We start from the raw sequence: 20320 nt of genomic DNA, 5'->3' as shown, positions 1-20320 counted from the left end.
AAACTAATATGAATTTAGAGCTCCCTCCAGATTACTGGTCTGAGTGCTTTGTATGTGTGGTATCTTGTAAACGTCACCTTAATGCTAAGATCAGCCCCATTTTCTACATAGGAAAACAGACACAGAGTCTAAGCTATTTGCTCACTCTTGGTGCTACAGTTTGGATCTTGACTCTATTGAGATGCAGCTGGACCTTTAGAAGTAGGGCCCTAGTGGGAGGATGTTGCGGGAAATATTAAAAAAAAAATGAACTTGCCAACTCTCAGTGGGACCAGGCCAAGCTCCTGCACTCCTGCTGCAGCCAACAACTCTCTAGAGCTAGCCCCGCACCAGGTGATCTCACTTGCTCCATCTCTCAGCCCTGCTAACTCTCCAGCTTTGAGAGGCCACAGGGCTCCCACCAGGCCATCCCTTGGACTGCCCCCCCCCCCAGTTCCTCTTGCTTCTATGCAACACCCCATGCACCACACAGTAGCCATCTCAACACCTAATTACTCTGTAGAAACATGACTCTTAAAGCTTAATTATCCAATTAGATTTATTTAACAATAAGATCACAATTGACAAGATGCCAATACAATAATTTCAGAGCCAACTGACAATGATAAAAGCTTTACCCCAATTATTCTAACCTTGTGAAAAATCTTAGCTTCTTATGGCTGTTAAAACCACACAGATCAGGATCTTCTTCCTGTCTGTCTGCCTCCATGTTGGCTTCTCTCTCTCCTTCTGAGACCTCGAACTCTCTGTCTCAACTCCTTGCTCTGCCTCCCTTCTCCTGTCTAATCACAAGCCTCCCACCTAATGTGATTGGACAGGAAAAATCCTGCAACAGGAGGAAGCTAGGTCCTTGCCAGAGTGTCTTTGACGTATAGAGGCCCTTTCTGTTTCCTTTGCTTGACCACCATGCGATAAACAGACCTGTTCTACCATTGTGAGCTGCCTCACCAGAGACCCAAAGCAACAGAAACAACACCACGAATTCAAATCCTGAGCCTTCCTTTCTCACTGATTCCCACGAGTACTTTGTCATGGTGATAGGAATCTGACACACACAGCTGCCCAGTTAGAAAGTGGCAGCATAGGATTTGAGCCAACTGCCTCCAAAGATCATTTAGTTAGGAACACTGCCTGTGTCAACAGAGTAGGGCTCCCATGACATCATTGAATCGAGGTACAACTAATCCAAAAGAGAAGAAAATACAAAATCCTCGTGCAGGTGAAATGTAAAACTTTTGTAGTCATGTTTCCTTCCTGAAAATGATCTGCTGAAGCAAATGCTAATTAGCTGTCCATTGCTCAGAAGCTCTGCCCAGGGAGAGGAGGCTAGAAAGCAATGATCAGACTTTGACAATGGGGACCACGCCCAACTTTCCCTAGCTAGGCCAGAAGGGAGAACCCACATTCTGATCTCATGTGAAGATCCTGGTAATTTGAAAGGGGAGGCCACTCAGGATTTAGGATGTGGTGGATGGTGAGAGAAGACTTCTGGCTAGATACACACCATCTTTTCTGCAGGCATCTCTCTTCACTGGCTCTGAGGAGTTGGGAAGACAGAGGTTTGGTTTGCCACTTCTAAAAGAGCCAGCACAATGTTCTCTAGCCCTGATTTTCCAACTATAGGAAGCCCACTCACCCAAGGAAAGATGGGTGGCAAGTATAAACTGGTTCTGGTTAAACTGATTTTATTTTTAAAAAGGGTCTGTGTCCCCCACTTTCCTCTCTGTTCTACACCCGAGGCCCAAATTCTCATGGGAAAAAAATGAAGGGTAGGGGTAATGGGTGTGCATGCATGCATCTATGTGCATACAAAAGAAAACACTTAACTCTTTCACACCAGAGCTTACAGAAGAAATATTCTTCCAGACCCCTCATATAAGGACTTGGCCAGGTGTCTCCCTTGGACAACCTATTTACTACCAAACTGGTGGGTGTGGGCTTTGTTTCTGGAACTGGTGTGGGGCAGGTAGGAGGTAATGATTCTTGAAATAGTGGGAAGAAGAAAGCAACAAAAGGAAGAAATCTTGAAGTTGGGTCTGAAGCCATCCTCAAGGTCCAGCTGAGAGGACCAATGGGCCAAGGGATAGAAGGATGGGAAAGGACCAATGGGCCAAGGGATAGAGGGATGGGAAAGGACCAATGGGCCAAGGGATAGAGGGATGGGAAAGGACCAATGGGCCAAGGGATAGAGGGATGGGAATATGGGTCTATAGGTCAGGGTGAAAAGCTGCCTCTTAAAGGGACTCTCCACCCTCAGAGTTGCTCAGACCCCACTGCGTTCCAGCTGTGCATGTGAGTGGCAGGGCTGGGTGTCCACCAGAGCCTTTGGCAACAAGGGAACTTGGTTTCCACACCCAGTGATTTCCACAAGGTGATCTGCTAGAGGACAGAAGTCTATCAAAAGCCCCAACAGCACAGGCTGGGACACGCAACCAGGAGGTGGGATTAATCCCAACAGGCCTAGCCAATCCAGTGATGTGCAGCTACGGCCAGGGGAGGGTGATGACTGAGGGTCATTGCTTTCTCTCTGCACATAAAAAAAATCAATCCAAGAGAAAGGGAAAACAGAACTGCACATCTGGAGGTTGCCGGTCCCTTTAAGTCTCAGCCCCTTCCCCTGGAAGGTACTAGCAGATTAACTGTGTGTATATGTGCTTTTCAACATGGAGCCCACTCTGCCTTCCTCCTTCTCTCTCCCCGCTCAGAGGTACTGCAGACCATGGCCAACTTACCCGTTTGTTGCAGGTCTTTGGTGGATGGAAAGATCCCAGCTCCTCTTCATTGTTTGAACAGAGAACTCCCGCCCCTTTCTCCTCCTATTCCCTACCCCAATAACATTTGCTTGCCACGTTTTCTAGGTTGGTGCTGGACATCCTATGGTTTTGCTTTTGGTCCTGTTTCTCTCCCTTCTCTTCTTTGACCTCTCTTCCATTTTCCTTCTAAAGTAGCTCTGTTCCCAAACAAATGACTCACATTTACAGATAGTCCCCAGAATTTTTTTTAAGATCCAGTTTTAAAGCATACACATATGTAGGGGTCACTTGGGAGATTAACCCCTATCCACCCTCTCCCAGATCAGTGTTCCTTTCTGCCCTGAGTAGTGTAAGAACCCAGGAGTGCAGTAGTTATTTCCTGCTTAGAGCATGTGATGTAACTGGAAGAGAAAAGGCTCTGACTCAAGCTGACCCTCATCTGACCTGAAACCTGGACAGCCTCAGCCCCAGTCAGGCTGCCCAAACCCTCCTGGGGCAGCATAGGTTTTCTTTGGGCAGAGATGCCTGGGAACTTAGAGTCCCCTTTCCCTGTAGCCTGACCTCCTCTTCTAAGAATAATAGCCCTAGGACGGCCTTTCATGTAGTTTACTCTAGAAGGAGACGGTTGGGAAGCCAGACAACTTAGGGAGCTGGGTAAAGCCAGCAGGATAGAAGAACATGGGCTTAGCTCTTATGGGTAAAAAGTGGAAAAGAGAGCTGACGGCCTTTGGGAGCAGACAGCTGAAACGCTCCATGAGCACTCTCCTGCTTCTGAAGCCCCTTGCCAGACACCCATCTCTGAGAGCCCAGCTGAGCAAGCACAGATGTGCCCCTTTGGAGAGCTTTCTCTGGAAAACAAAAGGGGTCAATTGTTAAAAGAAGGAAGGTCTCCTTGGTCCTAGATCCTCTACATTCCACCAAGGGGACCAAGACTCTGTGCTCTGAGACAAGGCCCTTTAAGCTGCCACACCTCCCCCAAAGGCAATAATCAAGACTTGAGAATACCACTTGGGCTTTGTAAGGAGGCTGTTTACCCAGCAGTCCCCAGTGAAAAGTCGATGAAACCCAGGCAGGCAACAGTAGTAAAGTCAGGACCCTGGTCTTTCCCTCCAGGCCTGACTCTCCTCTCCAGGGCTCTATTGCCTTCCTAAGAAGGCAGCAGCCCACCCGCCAACCAATCCCTTCCTCCCCCAGCCTGTGTCCAGGGAAGCCTTTAATAGCTCCCATCACTTTGGCAGCATTTTCATCCTACTGAGACTTTATATCAAGGAGCCTGGGATGGTACTTATGAGACACCCCTGAGGGTGCTATCTAGAGAGGCTTCTAGACCTGGAGACACTTCTATCCCATCAGAAAAGCCAAACTTACCCTGAGGCGTATGGGCATGACCAGAGCAGGCTAAACCTGATTGCATCTACAGAGTCCAGCATACTGTGGACACTGCTTCAGTGATCTGGTCCTTTGGTTATCTCTGAGCTTTGATTCCAGACTTACCACCCACAAGATGACTTCTCTCCCTCCTGATAGTTCCTTCTAGTAAACAGAAGTGAAGGTATAGGTCATATGTGATATACAATAGGCTATATGCTATATGATATACTATACGCTAGACTATAGGAGATGGCAAAGAATCAGTGTAGTCCAGCCACCGTGTCTTACTCACACTCCGTAGACCCATGGCTACTGCCCTGAGGAAGTGGAAGGGTCCTCTGTGGAGGAGGCGGAGAGGATGTGGACCTTGTGACCCATGAAAGGCAGGGCAGGAGGGTTGAACTGAATGCCTCCCTGCCGCTTCTAACCCAACCAGGCTCCTGGCCAGATGCTGGTGTTTGGAACTCCCAACAGCAACACTCAGGTGCCAGGACAGTGATTCTAATGGTAATGTTGCTCTGTTCTTATCTGTCTAATATTCCTTTTTAATCCCCGTCCTGCCTGCCCCTCCCTCATGTAGGGTTACTTTAGTGATCCCTGGAATGTTTTTGACTTCCTCATCGTCATTGGGAGCATAATTGATGTCATTCTCAGTGAGACTAATGTGAGTATCGCTCTGCCCTCCCCAGGGGCCCTGGTCCTTCCACCTCTCCTGCCTCCTCCACTCCTCCCTCCCTCCCTCTCTCTCTCTCTCTCTCTCACTCTCTTTGTTTACCTCTTTTTATGTTTTTGTTTTAATTTCTGATTTTACCCACCTCCAGTCATGCTTTTTATTGAACCTGCCGTCGTCTTGTGAGGGGGGAAAAAAAGCAGAAGTCTATTCTCCTTTTTTTCCCACTTGCCCTGGCTACACCGGGGCCCAAGGGCGCAGAGCTGAGCGGAGGGAACTGGCTGCACACTGGTTGGGCCAGGCCTGGCTGCCTCTGGGTGGCTGTCGCCCACCCAGCCTCGGAACTAACCTAGCTTTTGTCAGGCCTCTCCACCCTGCGAAACCCAGGTTGCCCAGGTTTGAGCCGCCAGCGTGTAGAGTGGTAAGAGAGTCTAATACACCGCGTAACCTCTTTCTTCTCTCATTTTTTTTCTCTTCTCTCCTTTCTTTCATGCCTCTTTTTGTTTTTGTTTTTGTTTTTCATTTTCCTCCTCCCTGTGTTTTTTGTTTTCTCCTCTTTTGTTGATTTGTCTCCTTCTCTCTTTCCTGGCTTTCCCGCCCCATGCAGCACTATTTCTGTGATGCATGGAATACATTTGACGCCTTGATTGTTGTGGGTAGCATTGTTGATATAGCAATCACCGAGGTACACGTAAGTACATGGCGTCTGTGACCCCGCCGACCCCGCCTGCTTAACATCCATCTGTTTCCCCCTGCTTTATTTTTTGTCTCTCATTTTTACCTCCTGTGCCCACCTCCTTATATCTATTTCATGTTTTAATTTGTTTAAATTGGCTCAAATTCGGTTTTTTCTTTTGTTTGCTTTGTTTGGAGATTTCTTTCCTTTTTTTTGTTTTTTTGGTTTTTTTTCTCTTTTTCTTTTTTTGTTATTCGGTTAATCTTTGGAACGCACTAAGACTTCCTTTTAAATGTTGGTTGCTGCATCTTTTTCTCTCAGGCTGGCATGACTCACACCGTATAGGAGGGTGCAGCTATGTGACTTATGGAGGGAGAAAAATGAAGGGTTCTTTACAAGTTCTGGGCAACCACTGGAGCTGAGACCCAAGCCTTTCCTAACCCCAGATCATCTCCAGACACCGCCTCTCCTCCTTTTGATTGTCCATCCTCATAACATCCTAAAAAGATGTGCTCTCAAACAGAGTGCCCAGAGCTGAGGCTATGAATGTGCCTGCATTGTCAGCCATGACCTTCCCTCTCCCAAGGACTAGCTGATTATCTTCACATTGGACAGACTCTGTCTGCTTTGACTAAACGCCATTAGCCCATGGTACTGGCCATGTTTGAGATCTGCTTATCCTCCCTTTTCTGGAAACAGTAAAGAGCCTGGTGGACGGGTGATTTACTGAAAGTTTTTGGATGGGTTTTCTCTTCCCATTACCATGGACACAGGATCCATGTAAGAGCCTCATGCCCATGTGAACTCACCATAGAGTGTGAACTGTGCACCTGCCTGCTCTCCCTCCCCTTGCCCTTCACAACCTGCCCCTGGCTCTCGGGCCTCAGGCAGACCCCACAGTCACCACCCTGTTGCCCTCTCCTCCCCAGAGCTGCCTCCTTCTATACAGTTCTTGCACATGTCTTTTTGTTACCTGGCATGTTTAAGCATCCTCTCTTTATCTATAAGCAAGTCCTCTTGCAGTTATTCCTTAACATGTCTTGTTTAGTTTTTGTCATTATTTTTCCGTAAGTAAGAGACTTGATGATGTTTGCATAAGCCTTTGATGGATAGTACCATTGAATACAAGCACAGACCACCTGATTCTGTAATTCAATCTTAGATGTTTGGAATTCCCTCGCTGTCCTCCACACATCCCACACCCTCTATGCAGCCTGGCCCATTCCCAAGACTTTGAATAGATATATTCTCTCACTGGTTTGGTTCTCCTCTGTGTAGCCACGGGGCTGAGGAAGGACGATTTCACGTTCTTCATACAGTCCTTTCTTTGCCCTTTGCTTATCCTATAGCTCCAGCCTCAACTGCCCCTCTGTGTCTGAGACCGTGTGTGTGTGTGTGTGTGTGTGTGTGTGTGTGTGTGTGTGTAAGTGAATTATAGGGTAAGAAAATGAAGGGTTCTTTACAAGTTCTAGGCAACCATTGGAGTTGGGACCCAAGCCTTTCCTAACCCCAGATCATCTCCAGACACCGCCTCTCCTCCTGTTGATTTTCCATCCTCAAAGCATCCTACAAAGACGTGCTCTTCAAACAGAGCACCCAAAGTGTGCAGATGTGTGTGTGCACATGCCTATATGCATATATGTGAACCCTCAGGCTTGCCTCCTTCCAGTAAATTCCCATATAAATAATAATAATAATAATAAAACAGTCTTTCACAGCTGCCGCTAGCCTCCTTTCTGAGTTGACACCTAGCAGGCTGTCTGTGTGAACCCTAAGTTATATTCCAGTTGTTATTTAAGTCTCAGAACTTAAAGGCTAGACCCTGTGCTTAGCACAGATGCCACACACTGCACTGCCCTGAGGGTTCTGCAGGGAAAAGAGCAAAAAGAAAGACAAGCCATGGGCTCTGCCATCTGTATGCAGACAGTACTTCAGATCTGTACAGAAATCAGAGCAAAGATACGCAATAGGAAAACATGGGGAAGGACAGCTTGCTCCTTCCCATGATGGCAAAAGACCCTTTGCACCCCAGGAGTTCCTCTGGGGTTCTTTTACTGATGGCAAAACCCATAGCTCTCATCCTGCTATGACATCTCTATTTCTGCTTTCGGTTTTTAAAAGGCAAAGCAAATATACTGTTCCCTATATAAAAATGTAGACATGGGTATATATACATGCTCACATAACAGCACCTATTCAAAAGCCTTATGTCAACTGTAAAGATCTATGGAGTAAAAACTACAGCATCTGAGCAAATCACATCCTCTCAAAAATCTCTGATCTTACTAGACCAATTCCTTGGCGTGCCCGTAACTTAGAGCGCACACTTGCCAAGGATAACCCCTTCCCCAGATGCTGTTAATTGACTCATGGAGGTGACCAGCAGGTGCAGCCCATACAGGTCATCCACAGCCACAGGGCCAGAGCCTTGACAGGCCAGTGGCCACAAGCGTTACCACAAAAGCCTGCACTGGGCCAGCATCCAGTAGGACATAAGAATACCCGGCTCACATTTCTCTGCCTTTAGGTGAGCTGCTCCAAGCCTGGTGCCAGATTTTTCTTAGAATCCCATGGGAAAATCCAGGAAAGCCCCCATCCCTAGCCCCTGCTCCAGACCTTCCCAGACTTCTCTACATACATATTATCATCACAAGCACAGATTCCCAACCCAGGTTCTATCCAGAAGCTACCCTCCATAGCTTTTCAGCTGTAAGCCATCCCTTCGTGCTCCTCCAGAACATGGCAGTCATCCTTTCACTGAATGTTGTATTCTCCCTCCCTTCTTTCCTTCCAAGTATTTTGCACGTTTAAATCCATCTACCTTTCCCCGGGTACTTCTCATCAATTCTGGAGTCAGCACACACTCATCTTGGTATGCTCACAGTCTCCTTCTATGGGTAGATACTTCTTTAGCCACTTGGTACATATTTGTGTCAGAAAGAACCCAGTATTCATGGGTTTGCAGGTTCATGCCAGGATGCAGTAAGTACAGAGAATAAGACAAGAATGTCCAAAGAGGGCTGCTCAGGGGCACCTGGCATGAACAAGTGAGACTTTCATAGTCAGAGCAACTTCGGATTTACATTGCTTTTTATCCTAAGTTTTGAACTCTGAAGAATCAGAGTGGGATCCTCCTAGGGCTGCAGGCTGTTTCTAAGTGCCCCTCTAAGCCTTTGCTCTGCCATGTAAGGCTGCCTCAAACCCAGGTCTCTGCCCTTCTCCCTAGCACTTCATCTTGTCTAAGTCTGTCTCGCTCTTCCAGTGCGAGCTCTGTAGAGTCAAAGTGTGGTGTTGCTCCACGTTAGTAGGGCATTGCTTCTTCTCCAGTCCTGGAGCATGAATCAAACCCTCCTAGAAATGTTCCGTGGTTGTTCAAGAAAGTCCTGGTAGTATCCCCCCAGAGCTCTCCCTGATATCCCAAATGGAAATCAGTTTGAGGATATGACCAGTAGCCTTTCAGAGTTTCTTCATTGTGCCTCTGAAAAGATACTGAATGATAGAAAGTTCTAGAGGACCTCGTTTCCTACATTATAGATGTGGAAAACCATTAACTATACATTATGAAGCCATGGTTATATTTCCAGCCTAGGCCCCAGGAACCCAGTGTCTTAGGGTAGTCGATCCAGGACCCTAGGCCTCAGTATTTTTGAGTGTGGTAGGAGTTGGATGAAGAGGCCTGAGAGGCTCCTGGCCTTTGTGATCCAGTGTGGTGAGGTAAGAGTTCCCTGCTGCATTTCTAGGACTCGCGGGTCCACGCTGTGCTCACCTCCACCTGGGCTCCCATGTGGCTCATTTGGGGATTGTGCAGAAACAGGAACAAGAAAGACCATTCAAAGAAAGCTACAGGCACTAGGACAGTACCTGGGAAAGACCACCAACCCTTGGAGGCTTCTAAGCAAGTTTAGGAGAAGAAACACGAAAGAATGGCTAGATGCAAGGTGTTGGGCCACAGAAAAGACCAGAACATGAAAATAAACTAAGAATCGATGACATTTGCTGTGACCTTGGCTGGTGAAGAGGAAAAGGAAATAGGGATGACATGAGACATAGTCCTTGACTGTGTCAGTCTTCAAGACAACAACTCCAGGACTCCTGTGATTGAATCAAGACCAAGGACTCCCCTATACATATGAAATCTAGGCCCAGGGAAGACAAGCAACCTGTCCAGAGTCTTATAGCTAACTGATGACACACCTATGATTCAAGCCATTCCCATCAGCCAACTCTTGTGTGCACACAGAGCAACAGCCGTGCACTGAGATGGTGTCAGCATAGCACCCCTGAAAGTAGAGATTGGTGGCTTCTACCACTCATGGCGCTCATCTGGTGCCTTCCTGCATCTGACCTACACAGACCTGCTTACCGACCTCCCTGTGCTGATGCTTAGCCACCGGAAGCTTGCTGCCCTTGGGATGCTCACACAGAGCATTGTGTAGGGACCTTAGTGGCAGGTACAAGACTCCAGAGAGAGCAGGCATGGAGATGGAATGCACATTACATCCATTGGCCAGATCAACGGAGGCAAGAGACAAGGAGAGAGAACAAAAGAAGGCTACAGGGCTGCCAAACTGGCAAGAAGACTGTTGTCAGCTTCAGGAAAGGATGGGTTACAGTGCTAGCTCCAGGTCCCCCTCACCACCATCTCTGGTGCTGCCTTTCCCCCACAGCATCTTTCCACCACAAACCCACAGGCATGGCTTCCAGTGACCAACTATTCCTTACTGGCTTCCTGATAATGAAGCCTGTTGGCTCTTTCCCTGGCTGCAATTCCTGCCTGCATCGGAGAACAGACTGGATATGGAGCTTGCTGCCTTCTATGGATCCACCCCTACAGATATGAGGAACTCACAAAGTAGCAAGCAAGACAGATATAACCATGGGCTTAAACTCCTTAGTGTGGTGCAGCATACACATCCAATGTCAAGGGCTCCCGTCCCCCTATATAGTACACCAAAGCATTTTCCTTACAGCTAGGAAGGTACTAAAGAGCCAGATGATCACATGAGGTTGTCTAGGGGACACCATCTGGCCTGCCTAGGCTTCTTCCCACACAGAACTCACTCAGTGCTTACATCCTGACTCTGTTGTGAATGGTGCTTCTGAGACCATGTAAGCACAGTGTGTGGGGAATGCTAAGGAGATGCTACTCCAGCCAAGCAAAGCTTTCCGTGTAATATGCCTCTAAGGCTCAAGAAAAAGTTACCCCAGACTTTCTCAGCTTTCTTTGTGAAGTTGTTATTACCTGGGCTGGGGAGCCTAAGACACAAGGTCTCAAAGAACCCTCATCACAAGCTGCTCTGAAATCTTGTGTCCTGATGTGAAGACATGACCTAAGAGCTATCAAGCTAAGGCATGACACTAAAAGAATACAATCCCAGAGAGATAATCAGACCTAAACCTGAATTTTGAAGTAAACTATAACTTAAGTAGATGATATCTTAACCCAGCCAACAAAAGGCTAAGAAAGAAAGCATCCAGAGGGATGCTAACCATGGTGAATGAAGGATCCCCAGAGTTTGAGTGCTTAAAAATAAACTACTTTATTTCTTTGTGATGGATAGAGGTTGGTTTAGTGGGACCAGCCGAGCTGGTGAATTTTCTGAATTTGCCTCCATCTTATTTAAGATGGACCCAGAAGTCCTTTAAAGGCTTACCTAAGGTTCTTGGAAATGGTGGGTAGATGGGAGGACATTAGGGTATTCCTAGGAGCAAAGCAACACTCCCAGAACAATTGAGCCACAGAACCCTGGCATGTCTACTGAGCAGATGGCCTCTGTGTAGCTCTCCTGCTCCACTGCTGAATCCCCGGAAGCACAGAACCCTTTATCTAGCAATCCATGAGCAAAGACGCTGCACCAGGCAGGGGTTGGAGGGGTGGGATGGGGGAGTGACAAAAAATACACTCGGAGACATAGGCTTGACCATCATGACAGCTGACTCATGCCAATGAAAGGGGGGCTGGGGTGCTTGGACAAGAAATGCCCTGTGCATGTGAGTGTGTACGTGTGTGTGTGTGTGTGTGTGTGTGTGTGTGTGTGTGTGTGTGTGTGTGTGAGTGTATATGTCTGTTTATCTGTTTCTGTGTTCTCTGTCCACCCAGTAGCTCTATCCTACTGACCCATTCCCTCCAGACACGCAGCCTGGCCAGCTGGCTGGCAATCAGAACAGCATTGTGACATCATGCCCAGAGAAGGTCCTTCTGCCCCCTTCCTCACTCTCTACCATCCTCAAAACAATCCAAACCAACTCTCTATGGGAAAAAAATATTTTTTTTTAGTCAATTACTAAGAAATATGTTACCTAGAAGTATTTTCAGACTACAAGGAAGTATCTAACTATGAACCAGTTCTTTCCTTCAAAAATCCCATTATGTGTTTCCTTGTGTGTATCTTAAAAACAAACTCAGGGGTAACATCTGAAAGTGGAAGGCATGGGCTTAGGCTACAGCACCAGTGGGTGAGATCAGTCAGGGGTGATTGCTGTATGCCAGAGCCCAGTGCTGGGGTATCTCCACAGGAAGATTACCAGGGAAACTGCGACAGGAGGGGCCTTGAGGTGCTCCTGTGAACTAGTGCCACCAAGCAAGCCCAGACATCTAGCCCAGGAAAACAACTTCTTTGGGCACTATTGGCATTATCCTATATTGTGTACAAGGCCTTGGAGACTAAAAAGCAGTTCAGCATCCTTCCATGCCAGTGGCCAAGGGTCTCCATCTCTGAATTGAGGTCTAGGCAAGGCCATGTCCAGCCTGAGCCTAATCTTTTGAAAAAAGTTCCTTTTGGAGAGGATGGAGGACTGCCTCCTTAGATCTTCTCTTAGACACAGTTGGAATTCAGCCTTCTCTAACCTGAGGAGCTGTCGCTGTAAAGCTCACTTGCTTAGCTGTGTGTGGACAACGGTGGGCACACATAGGTCAGGGTGTGTCCTCCAGCCAGGACTTCATAGAGCGGGCTGAAACAGACTACCTGAGAACAAAAAGTAAATAAATAAAACTTGAGCTCCTGCCACAAATCTGGAAGGCCTCACTTCCTCCTCTGTATTGGGGCTGAGTTGTTTCACGCACAACCAGAGGTGGTCACTGAATAGAGCAGGAGAATCTTGTGGGTCCTTGTTGGCCATGTGGCCCAGTGACACCCAGCCCATGTTCTCACTGGAGTTCCTCCCCTGCCAGGCCCATGCTTGTATATTTCTTTCACCTGTTTCCTTATGCCCTGTCCTACCACTGTGTTGTTCCTCTGTTAGCCAAGACCTAGAATACCAGGCTCTTCGTTGGAGACTCATTACAGCTTATCTCTGTCTGCCTTTCTTTAAAGCCAGCTGAACATACCCAATGCTCTCCCTCTATGGTAAGAACAACCCTCCAGACCACATTTCCAGCTTCTGTGGCTCCCCCTCTAGCCACCCACGTCTTATCCACCCTGATTTCCAGAGCCCTGGGAACCCAGCCCAGCTCCCATTGCATGTGGCCACCATGTCCGTTGTGTGCCTTAACTGCCTGTGCTCACGTGAGCTGTGCAAGGGTGTGTGTACAGTGGTGTTCCTCTACTTTCCCAAGCTTCCTCTGGGTGGTGAGTCACCGTGACCCACTGGGAGAGAACTGGACCCATGCTATTTCCTGTTAAACATCCCAAGGATGGTGTGTTTCATCTAATGTAGGAATTTGTGAGGGGTGCTTTTGAGAACTGTGACTAGGGCTCCAGGGAGAAGACAGAAGCAGGGGTGGGGTCCAGCTAGAAGGAAAGGTAGTTCTGATTAGTTCTATGATGACTAGCTTACCCCAAGCTTTGTGTGGAAGGCTGTGAAAGACACACACTGGGATTTGCTGTGACATAAGGGTTGGCCCTCTAGAGTCTCTACTGTCACCCTGAGCCTTAGTCTTATATCTTTCTAAGTTCCTTGAGTTCATTACATGTGCACTAGAGTCATTTTCTATAACATATGGGAAGCAGGAAAACAAACCAGCCAAACCAGCCCTGATTGGGAAATATCCATTTCTTTTGGCTGAGTGGTGGCCGTGCCTCACCACACGACCTTGAAGTCTCCTTGGAATAGCTTCCCCTAAGAGGTCCATCACAGCTTTCAAACAAGGCTGATGATTCCCCAAGCCCCTGACAGCTAAATTGAGAGATGTAGTGGTGGTCTCCATAGCGGCCCACCCCGGCCAAAAAGCTGCCTAGGAAATTTTGGGGGTTTGGTTTCTTAACTCATCAGGCCTAGGTGTTCCAGTGGCACCAGCTTTACAAAGGGTTTGCACCCACAGATGAAAGCCCCACTTAAGCTTGTTTTTTGTTTTCTGGTGGGTGGGTTTGAGTGGGTTTTTTATTTCCTTTCTTAAACATGGCAGAACTGACAGATAGTAAAAGCTCTGAGCTTCCTGTATGCTGCTCTGAGGAGCAAGTTTCCTTCTAAGGACAGAAAATAGAACTTAGAGGAGCCAAATGGATGCAGTGGTTATAGGAGCCAAAGACTTCGTGCGGAGGACCAGCACATTGCTGACAGCTGTGAGTCTGTCCACTGCCTGGCAGCGCTAAGAGTCTTAATGGCAATTGGGGTGATTCCAGTTTTAAAATATAAGAAATGTTCTGACCCTTGTCTGAAAACCAGGACCCTATGGCTTGGTTTCTTCAGAGCCCATCCAGTATGAAGTGTGGGGCTGATTTGGAATATCTGTCCCAAAGTATCCTGCCTCCTCTGGGGATGGGGATAATTAACATGGAGGTTGGATATGTCGCCATTCCAACCTGTTACCCCTTGCATGTTCCTAAAGTTCATTACTTATACCCCTCCAGATAGACCTCAGGGATGGACCAGAAGGCCATAGAAGAACTGAAAGGGCTTGTGGAGCCTCAGGTTTTAGCACTAAGGAATAGTCCAGGGTACGGAGAGGCACAGTGCTATGAGGGAGGCCTGATCTAGAAACACTGTCAAGCATAGCAAGAGGACAAGCTAAAGAGACAGGACAGGACGGGAGAGCAACAGTCTTAAGACCCCCTCCTTCAAGGGGTGCCTGGGATGGGAGCCATAACAGGAATTCCTAGGGTCCTTTCTCTCCTGGTGCTGCTCCCAGCAGGGCTGGGTAGGCTGCACTAGCTTCAGAGAAGGCATAAGGGCTCTGACCAGCTCGCAGGGCTTTGGAACACAGTCGGTTGCTCACGTGAGAGGGGGTCGGGGGAGGACAAGGGTATAAGTTCTTGTTCTCAGGCATGGGAGCAATGGCACTGTGCCTCCAGAGATCTGGCCAGGCCTGTGTCTGTACCCGCAAGCTCCTTCAGACTAAGACACCAGTCATGAACCTTTGGCCCTAGACTCTAAGCAGCCCAGAAATTCTAACCCCTCCTCAGCTCCCCATGCCTCATTGCTGCCTCTATCTCTTTTTCTCTATCCATGATCACGCAGCAGATACCCTGTGTGGCACTCCACAGTAGTCACGTACCAGGCTCAGCCTTTCCCGGGACTCAGTGCAGATCCCTTTTCTGCCTTGTCCTGGGGGCATCCCCAGGTCTCCAGACTGTGGACCTCTAGGGAAGGTCACAGCCTCTGAGGCTACGAGAGGGCAGCCATTCCAGAGACTGTAATGAAGTCTGGGACTGTGGCCCTCCCCTTATAATACAGAAGCCACTACCACCATTTCCCAGCAGCCATTTGGGCCAGGTTCCTGGAAAATAGAAAGTGGAGACTGAGAGAAGTGAGACTTGAATGGCCAGAGTATGCTCAGAGGCAATGTCAGACAGCTGTGTGGGATGTCACCACCATCTAGCCTCCTGACAGAGCCAAGTTCCACCCGCAAGGCAGAACTGAGAAGATAAGAACTTCTGGGTTGCTTTCTCCCAACACAGGAGGGCAGGAGCCCCTGGGGCAGTAGCTCTCTGGGCTCAAATCCCAAAGCTTATAATATGTGAAGAACTTGGAGTTATGGGAAAGACAAGGATAGGAAAAACAAAGTCATGGACTCAGGGCTGTGACGTAGCATAGACCTTAAGGATGGGCTGCTGACCTAGGAAGAAAGGTGTTGGCCTTCCACCTCACAGAGAGTCTGGGCCTAAAGAAAGAGTCTAGTGCAGCTGGCCCTACCCTGGCCTGCCTCCTTTCAACCAATGGCTGTTTCTCAGAGGATCCCTTCCTGCCCCACCTTCTTGCTGTGTTAACTGCACCCCCTATTGCCAACGGGTTCTAGAGTGCAGAGGAGAACTCCCGCATCTCCATCACCTTCTTCCGCCTCTTCCGGGTCATGCGCCTGGTGAAGCTGCTGAGCCGCGGGGAAGGCATCCGAACCCTGCTGTGGACCTTCATCAAGTCCTTCCAGGTAACCATGCGCCCTTCCCCTCGTAAAGCTGGGAGTGAGACAACCTCTGCTGCCCCCAGGACTTAGAGCAGCCCAGCGTTCCAATGTCACTTTCCCTAAGGCTCCCCTACAGGGGCAGACCAGGAAAGAAACAGCTCCAGCCCAGTCTACAGGGCCCAGGGCTGGCTCTCCCTCTGTTCTAAATGGCTGTGTGAGTGTGTGATGATAGCACCTGGATTTCCTTGTTTGGAAGAGAGAGGGGATGAGAGTAAACCTGAGATTCTAAAATCCAGGGCTCAGCACATTCCACAGAACTTACCGGAAAAGGAGAATTGTAAGGCCAGTTCTGAGGAGTGCTTTGTAAGTGGAAAGCTCGTGAGAAGCCAAGCTGTCAGGATTCTTGGACTCTTGGGAAAGGATTGTAGAAATTACCCACTGTCCTTCTCGGATACCATGAAAGCCAACTTCTCCCCCACACATCCACTCTTAGACTGCCTCAGACCCTGAACCTAGGGCTTTGTGTCCCCTGCCCTGGACAGCACAAGCTTAGCTAGGACATGGAGCTTGCCCCCATCCAGATGGGCTCAAGGGTGTGATTGCGCCCAGAAGACTGTGGGTGAGTTGTGGTTCCTTGCCTGCCCTTCTTGCTGCCCCTTCCAAACTCTTAGCTCTGTGGGCAGTGCCATCCCCAGCACTCCGATGGATGACCTCGAGGTCCAGCCCAGCTGCACAAAGAGCCACTGTTCTTCTAGTCGTGGCCTACCCTGCTGGCCCTCAACCCCTAATGAGAGCCTGGGGCTCCCCCCTTCACAGGTCAAGGTGAAGGGAGTTTCTAAGGATTTGAATCCTTGGCCCTAATGGGATCAAGACAGTAGACTGGTCCTGATAGAGGCCCCGAGACACCCCAACATTTCTTTGTAATGGGAAGTGGCTGGGGTGACCTTGAAGAATGGGACTTGATCAGGGAACCCACCTTACCCTAAAAAATGTTGTTATCTCTCAGTGCCATCTAGTGGTATATGAGCAGCATAATTCCTAAGCTAGAAGGCCAGGTGCCCAGGAGCACCTCCTCTGAAGTGGCCATGGCTCTGTCTAAGGGGGACTAAAATATGTCGATCCAAATCATGTGTAGGCTGTTGGCGTTGTGTTTCACAAGCCTCAAACCATTTAAATGCCACACCCCCTGCTGAGTTAGCGTTACCATTTCTCATATTCAGATCAGGAAGCAGGTCCAGAGATGTTAAGTAATACATCCGAGCTCTAGAGCTAGAAAGTGGGGAAACAAGATGCATTTCTCCTCATTAGATGTTTTCATGGCAATAGCGCTGACTGCTCACTTCTGGGGAAGTAATTGGATAGAGATGGGATGTAAGCTGCCTCCTCTCCACTTTTCCCTGGTGTCTCCGGTCATTCTGTTGTGTAACTTCCATCACCCTCCTCCCTTCTTTGTGCAAATATCTAACTGTAGTCTGAGGAGGGCTGCTCCTTGGTTGTTCTCAATAAACAGTACGGGGCTGCCTCCATTACTCTGAAGCCTGCTTTTAAAACCAAAAAAGAAACCCTGTGGACTAGGACCAGAGTTCAGTGGTAGAGGCCCTCAGCTCCATCCCCAAAAGATGGGTGGATAGATGAATGGATGATAGATACATATGTGTGTACATACACATACATATACATACATACACACACACATACATACATACATACATACATACATACAAACAAGACAGACAGACTCCTGAATTGGAAAGCCAGAGCCCACCTCTCAGGTTCTCTCCTTGATGCTCAGTCCTCCTTAGTCAAAAAAGGCAGCAGACTGCCATGGACCAGGGAAGTGCAATGCTTTCTGGGAAATGATCCTGCTGGCTGTACTGCTAGGTCTCATAGCCTCTCTTTGCTTCCTTCTAGGCTCTGCCCTATGTGGCTCTTTTGATTGTGATGCTGTTCTTTATCTATGCAGTGATTGGGATGCAGGTATGAGAAACTCTGCTTCCTTGGTTCCCTCCCAGCCCCCAGAACCATAGCCTTCATCCTTTCCTCCCTCTCTCCTGACTTGTGTTCCTGCCTGTCACTCAACACTCAAAGCGCTGGAACTTCCCCCAGTAGGATGTGGTATAAGCCATGGGCAAGAGACAACACAGGGATTCCTCCCATCTTACAGAACCAGGCTTGGGTTCTGCAATGGGAGAACACTCATGAATTAAGCAGTGGGCTTCAGGAGAGAACAGCCTCGTCTGAGAGGCAGCAGGAAGCGGGCGTGTCCCACCAGCATCCCCTGCTTTGATGGATATGCATGATTTGAGGTGGGGAGAGAAGAGAAGGCACTGTCCATCAACCATGCAGTCCTCTTCAGGAGCCCCCTTCCCAGGGGCCCTCTGCCCTCTCTGTTCCCTCAGCCAGAGTTCCTCCAGCCTTCAAGACTCCCGCTGAGTCTTTCCAGGTTCTATAAGGCAGCACCTCCACAGCCATGCTTGTATCTTCCCTTGGCAGCTCCCTATATAAAACCTCTAAAAGTTCTGTGGGGTAGGAGGTGGGGTGCGTTTGTGCTTTAAAAGACAAAAGGGGTGACCTTGACATCACAGAGCAGGGAATAACACAGGCAGGCCTCTGATGTCAGCAATAAGGCAAGCTTGTCCAAGCTCTGGAACACCCATTCCGTATCACTGCAAAATCCAAAAATCACTGTGCATTTGAGTTCTCGGAAATGCAAAGGCTGAAAGGCAGTAGGCCCTGGTCCTACACTGAGTATCCTGATCTCAGCATTCACTTACCACCCCAACCCCAGCTTCCCCTGGGCTGAGGGACATTTCCTGAGTGACAGCTGAAGGCAGGTTTCCTCCTAAAGTTGTCCATGCTGGAGCCAGGGTCCAGGGATCATGGAATAGCAGGTGTCTGCTAGGTCACATCAGAAACTGATTGCCAGATAGTCCCAGAGTTACTATTAGACAGTGGCTGGAGCGGTGCGTGCTGTCCTTCTCGGGTCCCTCAATTCCTCTTTCTTCAGGTGTTTGGGAAGATTGCCCTGAATGACACCACAGAGATCAATCGGAACAACAACTTCCAGACGTTCCCCCAGGCTGTGTTACTGCTGTTCAGGTGGGTCTCAGATGACGTAGGTGCATGCACACATGCACACACACACATACACACACACACACATACAGGGCTACTGCTGTTCAGATGGGTCTTGATGACATAGGTGCACACAGGCACACTTACAGGATGGTAGCCCAAGGAGAGAGAACCAAGGGATCAGGAAAAGAACGGCCTCTTCTCCCCTCCTGGCCAGGAAGTCTCATTACCATTTACGCCAACTTTCCATGTGCAGCCACAAGGTACCACACACATCTGAGAATCCTCTGCCCTAGCCATTAGAGAGCCAAAGATAAACACCAAGAGCTCTGAGGCTTAGCGTCTTACCTGGCACGTAGGATGGACCTGAGTCTGTCTCTTATATAACCATCTTTCTCTCTTGGTTCACCATGATCTACTTATTTGCTTCCATCTTCTTGTCTCCTTCCTGTTTTGCATGGAGTCACACTGTAAGCTCCATCTAGTCCTAGGCTGGTAGGTGAAACAATGTCTCTTCTCTCCAAAAGAAGTGCTTGCCAGGTCCTTGAGGTCCTTTGCCAGAGCGTATGGGAAAAAAAAGGCTGCCAGGTGATGCCGCCTCCAACCATCTCCTACAGGACCTGGTCCCACGCCCAATCAAAATACAGTTATCAAAATGACAGTGTTCTAAATATCAACTTGGCATCACTGCCTCCCAGATCACATGGCCTTAGAACACAAAGCTATCTAGTGTGAGCTGACATTTCACAATGGCAAGCTTATGCCACACTTAAATGCAGGAGATGGTCACAAGATGTCAGACTGGCCACCGGGCTGGTCTCTCCCTCTTTTCTAAAGTTCCTAATGGCAGCAAGTGTCTTTTCAAAGAGCAAACCTCCAATGCTGCTGAGAATGGAAAAGAGAAGGGTGAGAGAGGTGAACCGGAAGTGTTGAGGAACTTCTAAATGGAAGAAGGTAGATGGGGTTCAGATCCAAAAGGGTGAGACTTGAGACGAGCACTTTCAGACAGTTTGAGACCACAGAGGGTGAGGCAGCAGCCAGGAGCAGCTCCAGCCTGACTGTCAACAGACTCAAGGGACAGGAGAGACCTGGACACTAGGTAAACTGATCCCCTGGGACTTACCTTCTGGGGAAGCTCTGCTATGGTCAACAGCATTTGCCTTCGCACCCCAGGGCTTTGAGGTAGGAAAGTCCCAGCAGAGCCGTCCCTCTGAGAGAAGCTACCCACCAGACCCCTCACCACAGCTTGCCTGGGATCAGTGATCACCAGGGAGCTTCCGTACTAAAAACTTTATTCAAAGAGCAAATGACAATAATCCCAAACTCTGAGGAACATCAGAGAGGAGGGGTGTCTGTGTCACACTCAAGTTACAAATAAATAAACACACAGGGAGAAGGAAGGGAGCAGGCCCAAAAGATTTGAAATTGAATGCAATTCGCATCGTTAACGCTTCTGTCACATTAGAAGAAACAATGGTAGCAGCCATTGCTAAACA

General features: G+C 48.6%; 1 protein-coding gene across 52 annotated transcripts in view; it reads left to right on the top strand.

Moving 5' to 3' along the window:
• Cacna1c (calcium channel, voltage-dependent, L type, alpha 1C subunit) overlaps window positions 1-20320 on the top strand; it is a 610145-nt gene that overhangs the window by 554170 nt on the left and 35655 nt on the right. For 13 of the 52 annotated variants that reach the window (XM_006505426.4, XM_006505418.4, XM_017321361.2 and 10 more), the window contains 6 exons: window positions 4705-4788; window positions 5402-5485; window positions 12784-12816; window positions 15645-15773; window positions 17661-17726; window positions 18757-18848. In XM_006505426.4, the coding sequence (XP_006505489.1) occupies window positions 4705-4788; window positions 5402-5485; window positions 12784-12816; window positions 15645-15773; window positions 17661-17726; window positions 18757-18848 (488 nt within the window). Of the gene's footprint in view, window positions 1-4704; window positions 4789-5401; window positions 5486-12712; window positions 14742-15644; window positions 15774-17660; window positions 17727-18756; window positions 18849-20320 lie in introns of those variants that run through there. The other 39 variants (XM_006505440.4, XM_006505432.4, XM_030255125.1 and 36 more) reach the window with 12 other exon arrangements.

The sequence above is a fragment of the Mus musculus genome, chromosome 6 (assembly GCF_000001635.26).
Source record: "Mus musculus strain C57BL/6J chromosome 6, GRCm38.p6 C57BL/6J".
NCBI lineage: Eukaryota > Metazoa > Chordata > Mammalia > Rodentia > Muridae > Mus > Mus musculus.
The sequence above is the reverse complement of the archived record's forward strand: the minus strand, read 5'-3'. Positions and strand labels throughout refer to the sequence as shown.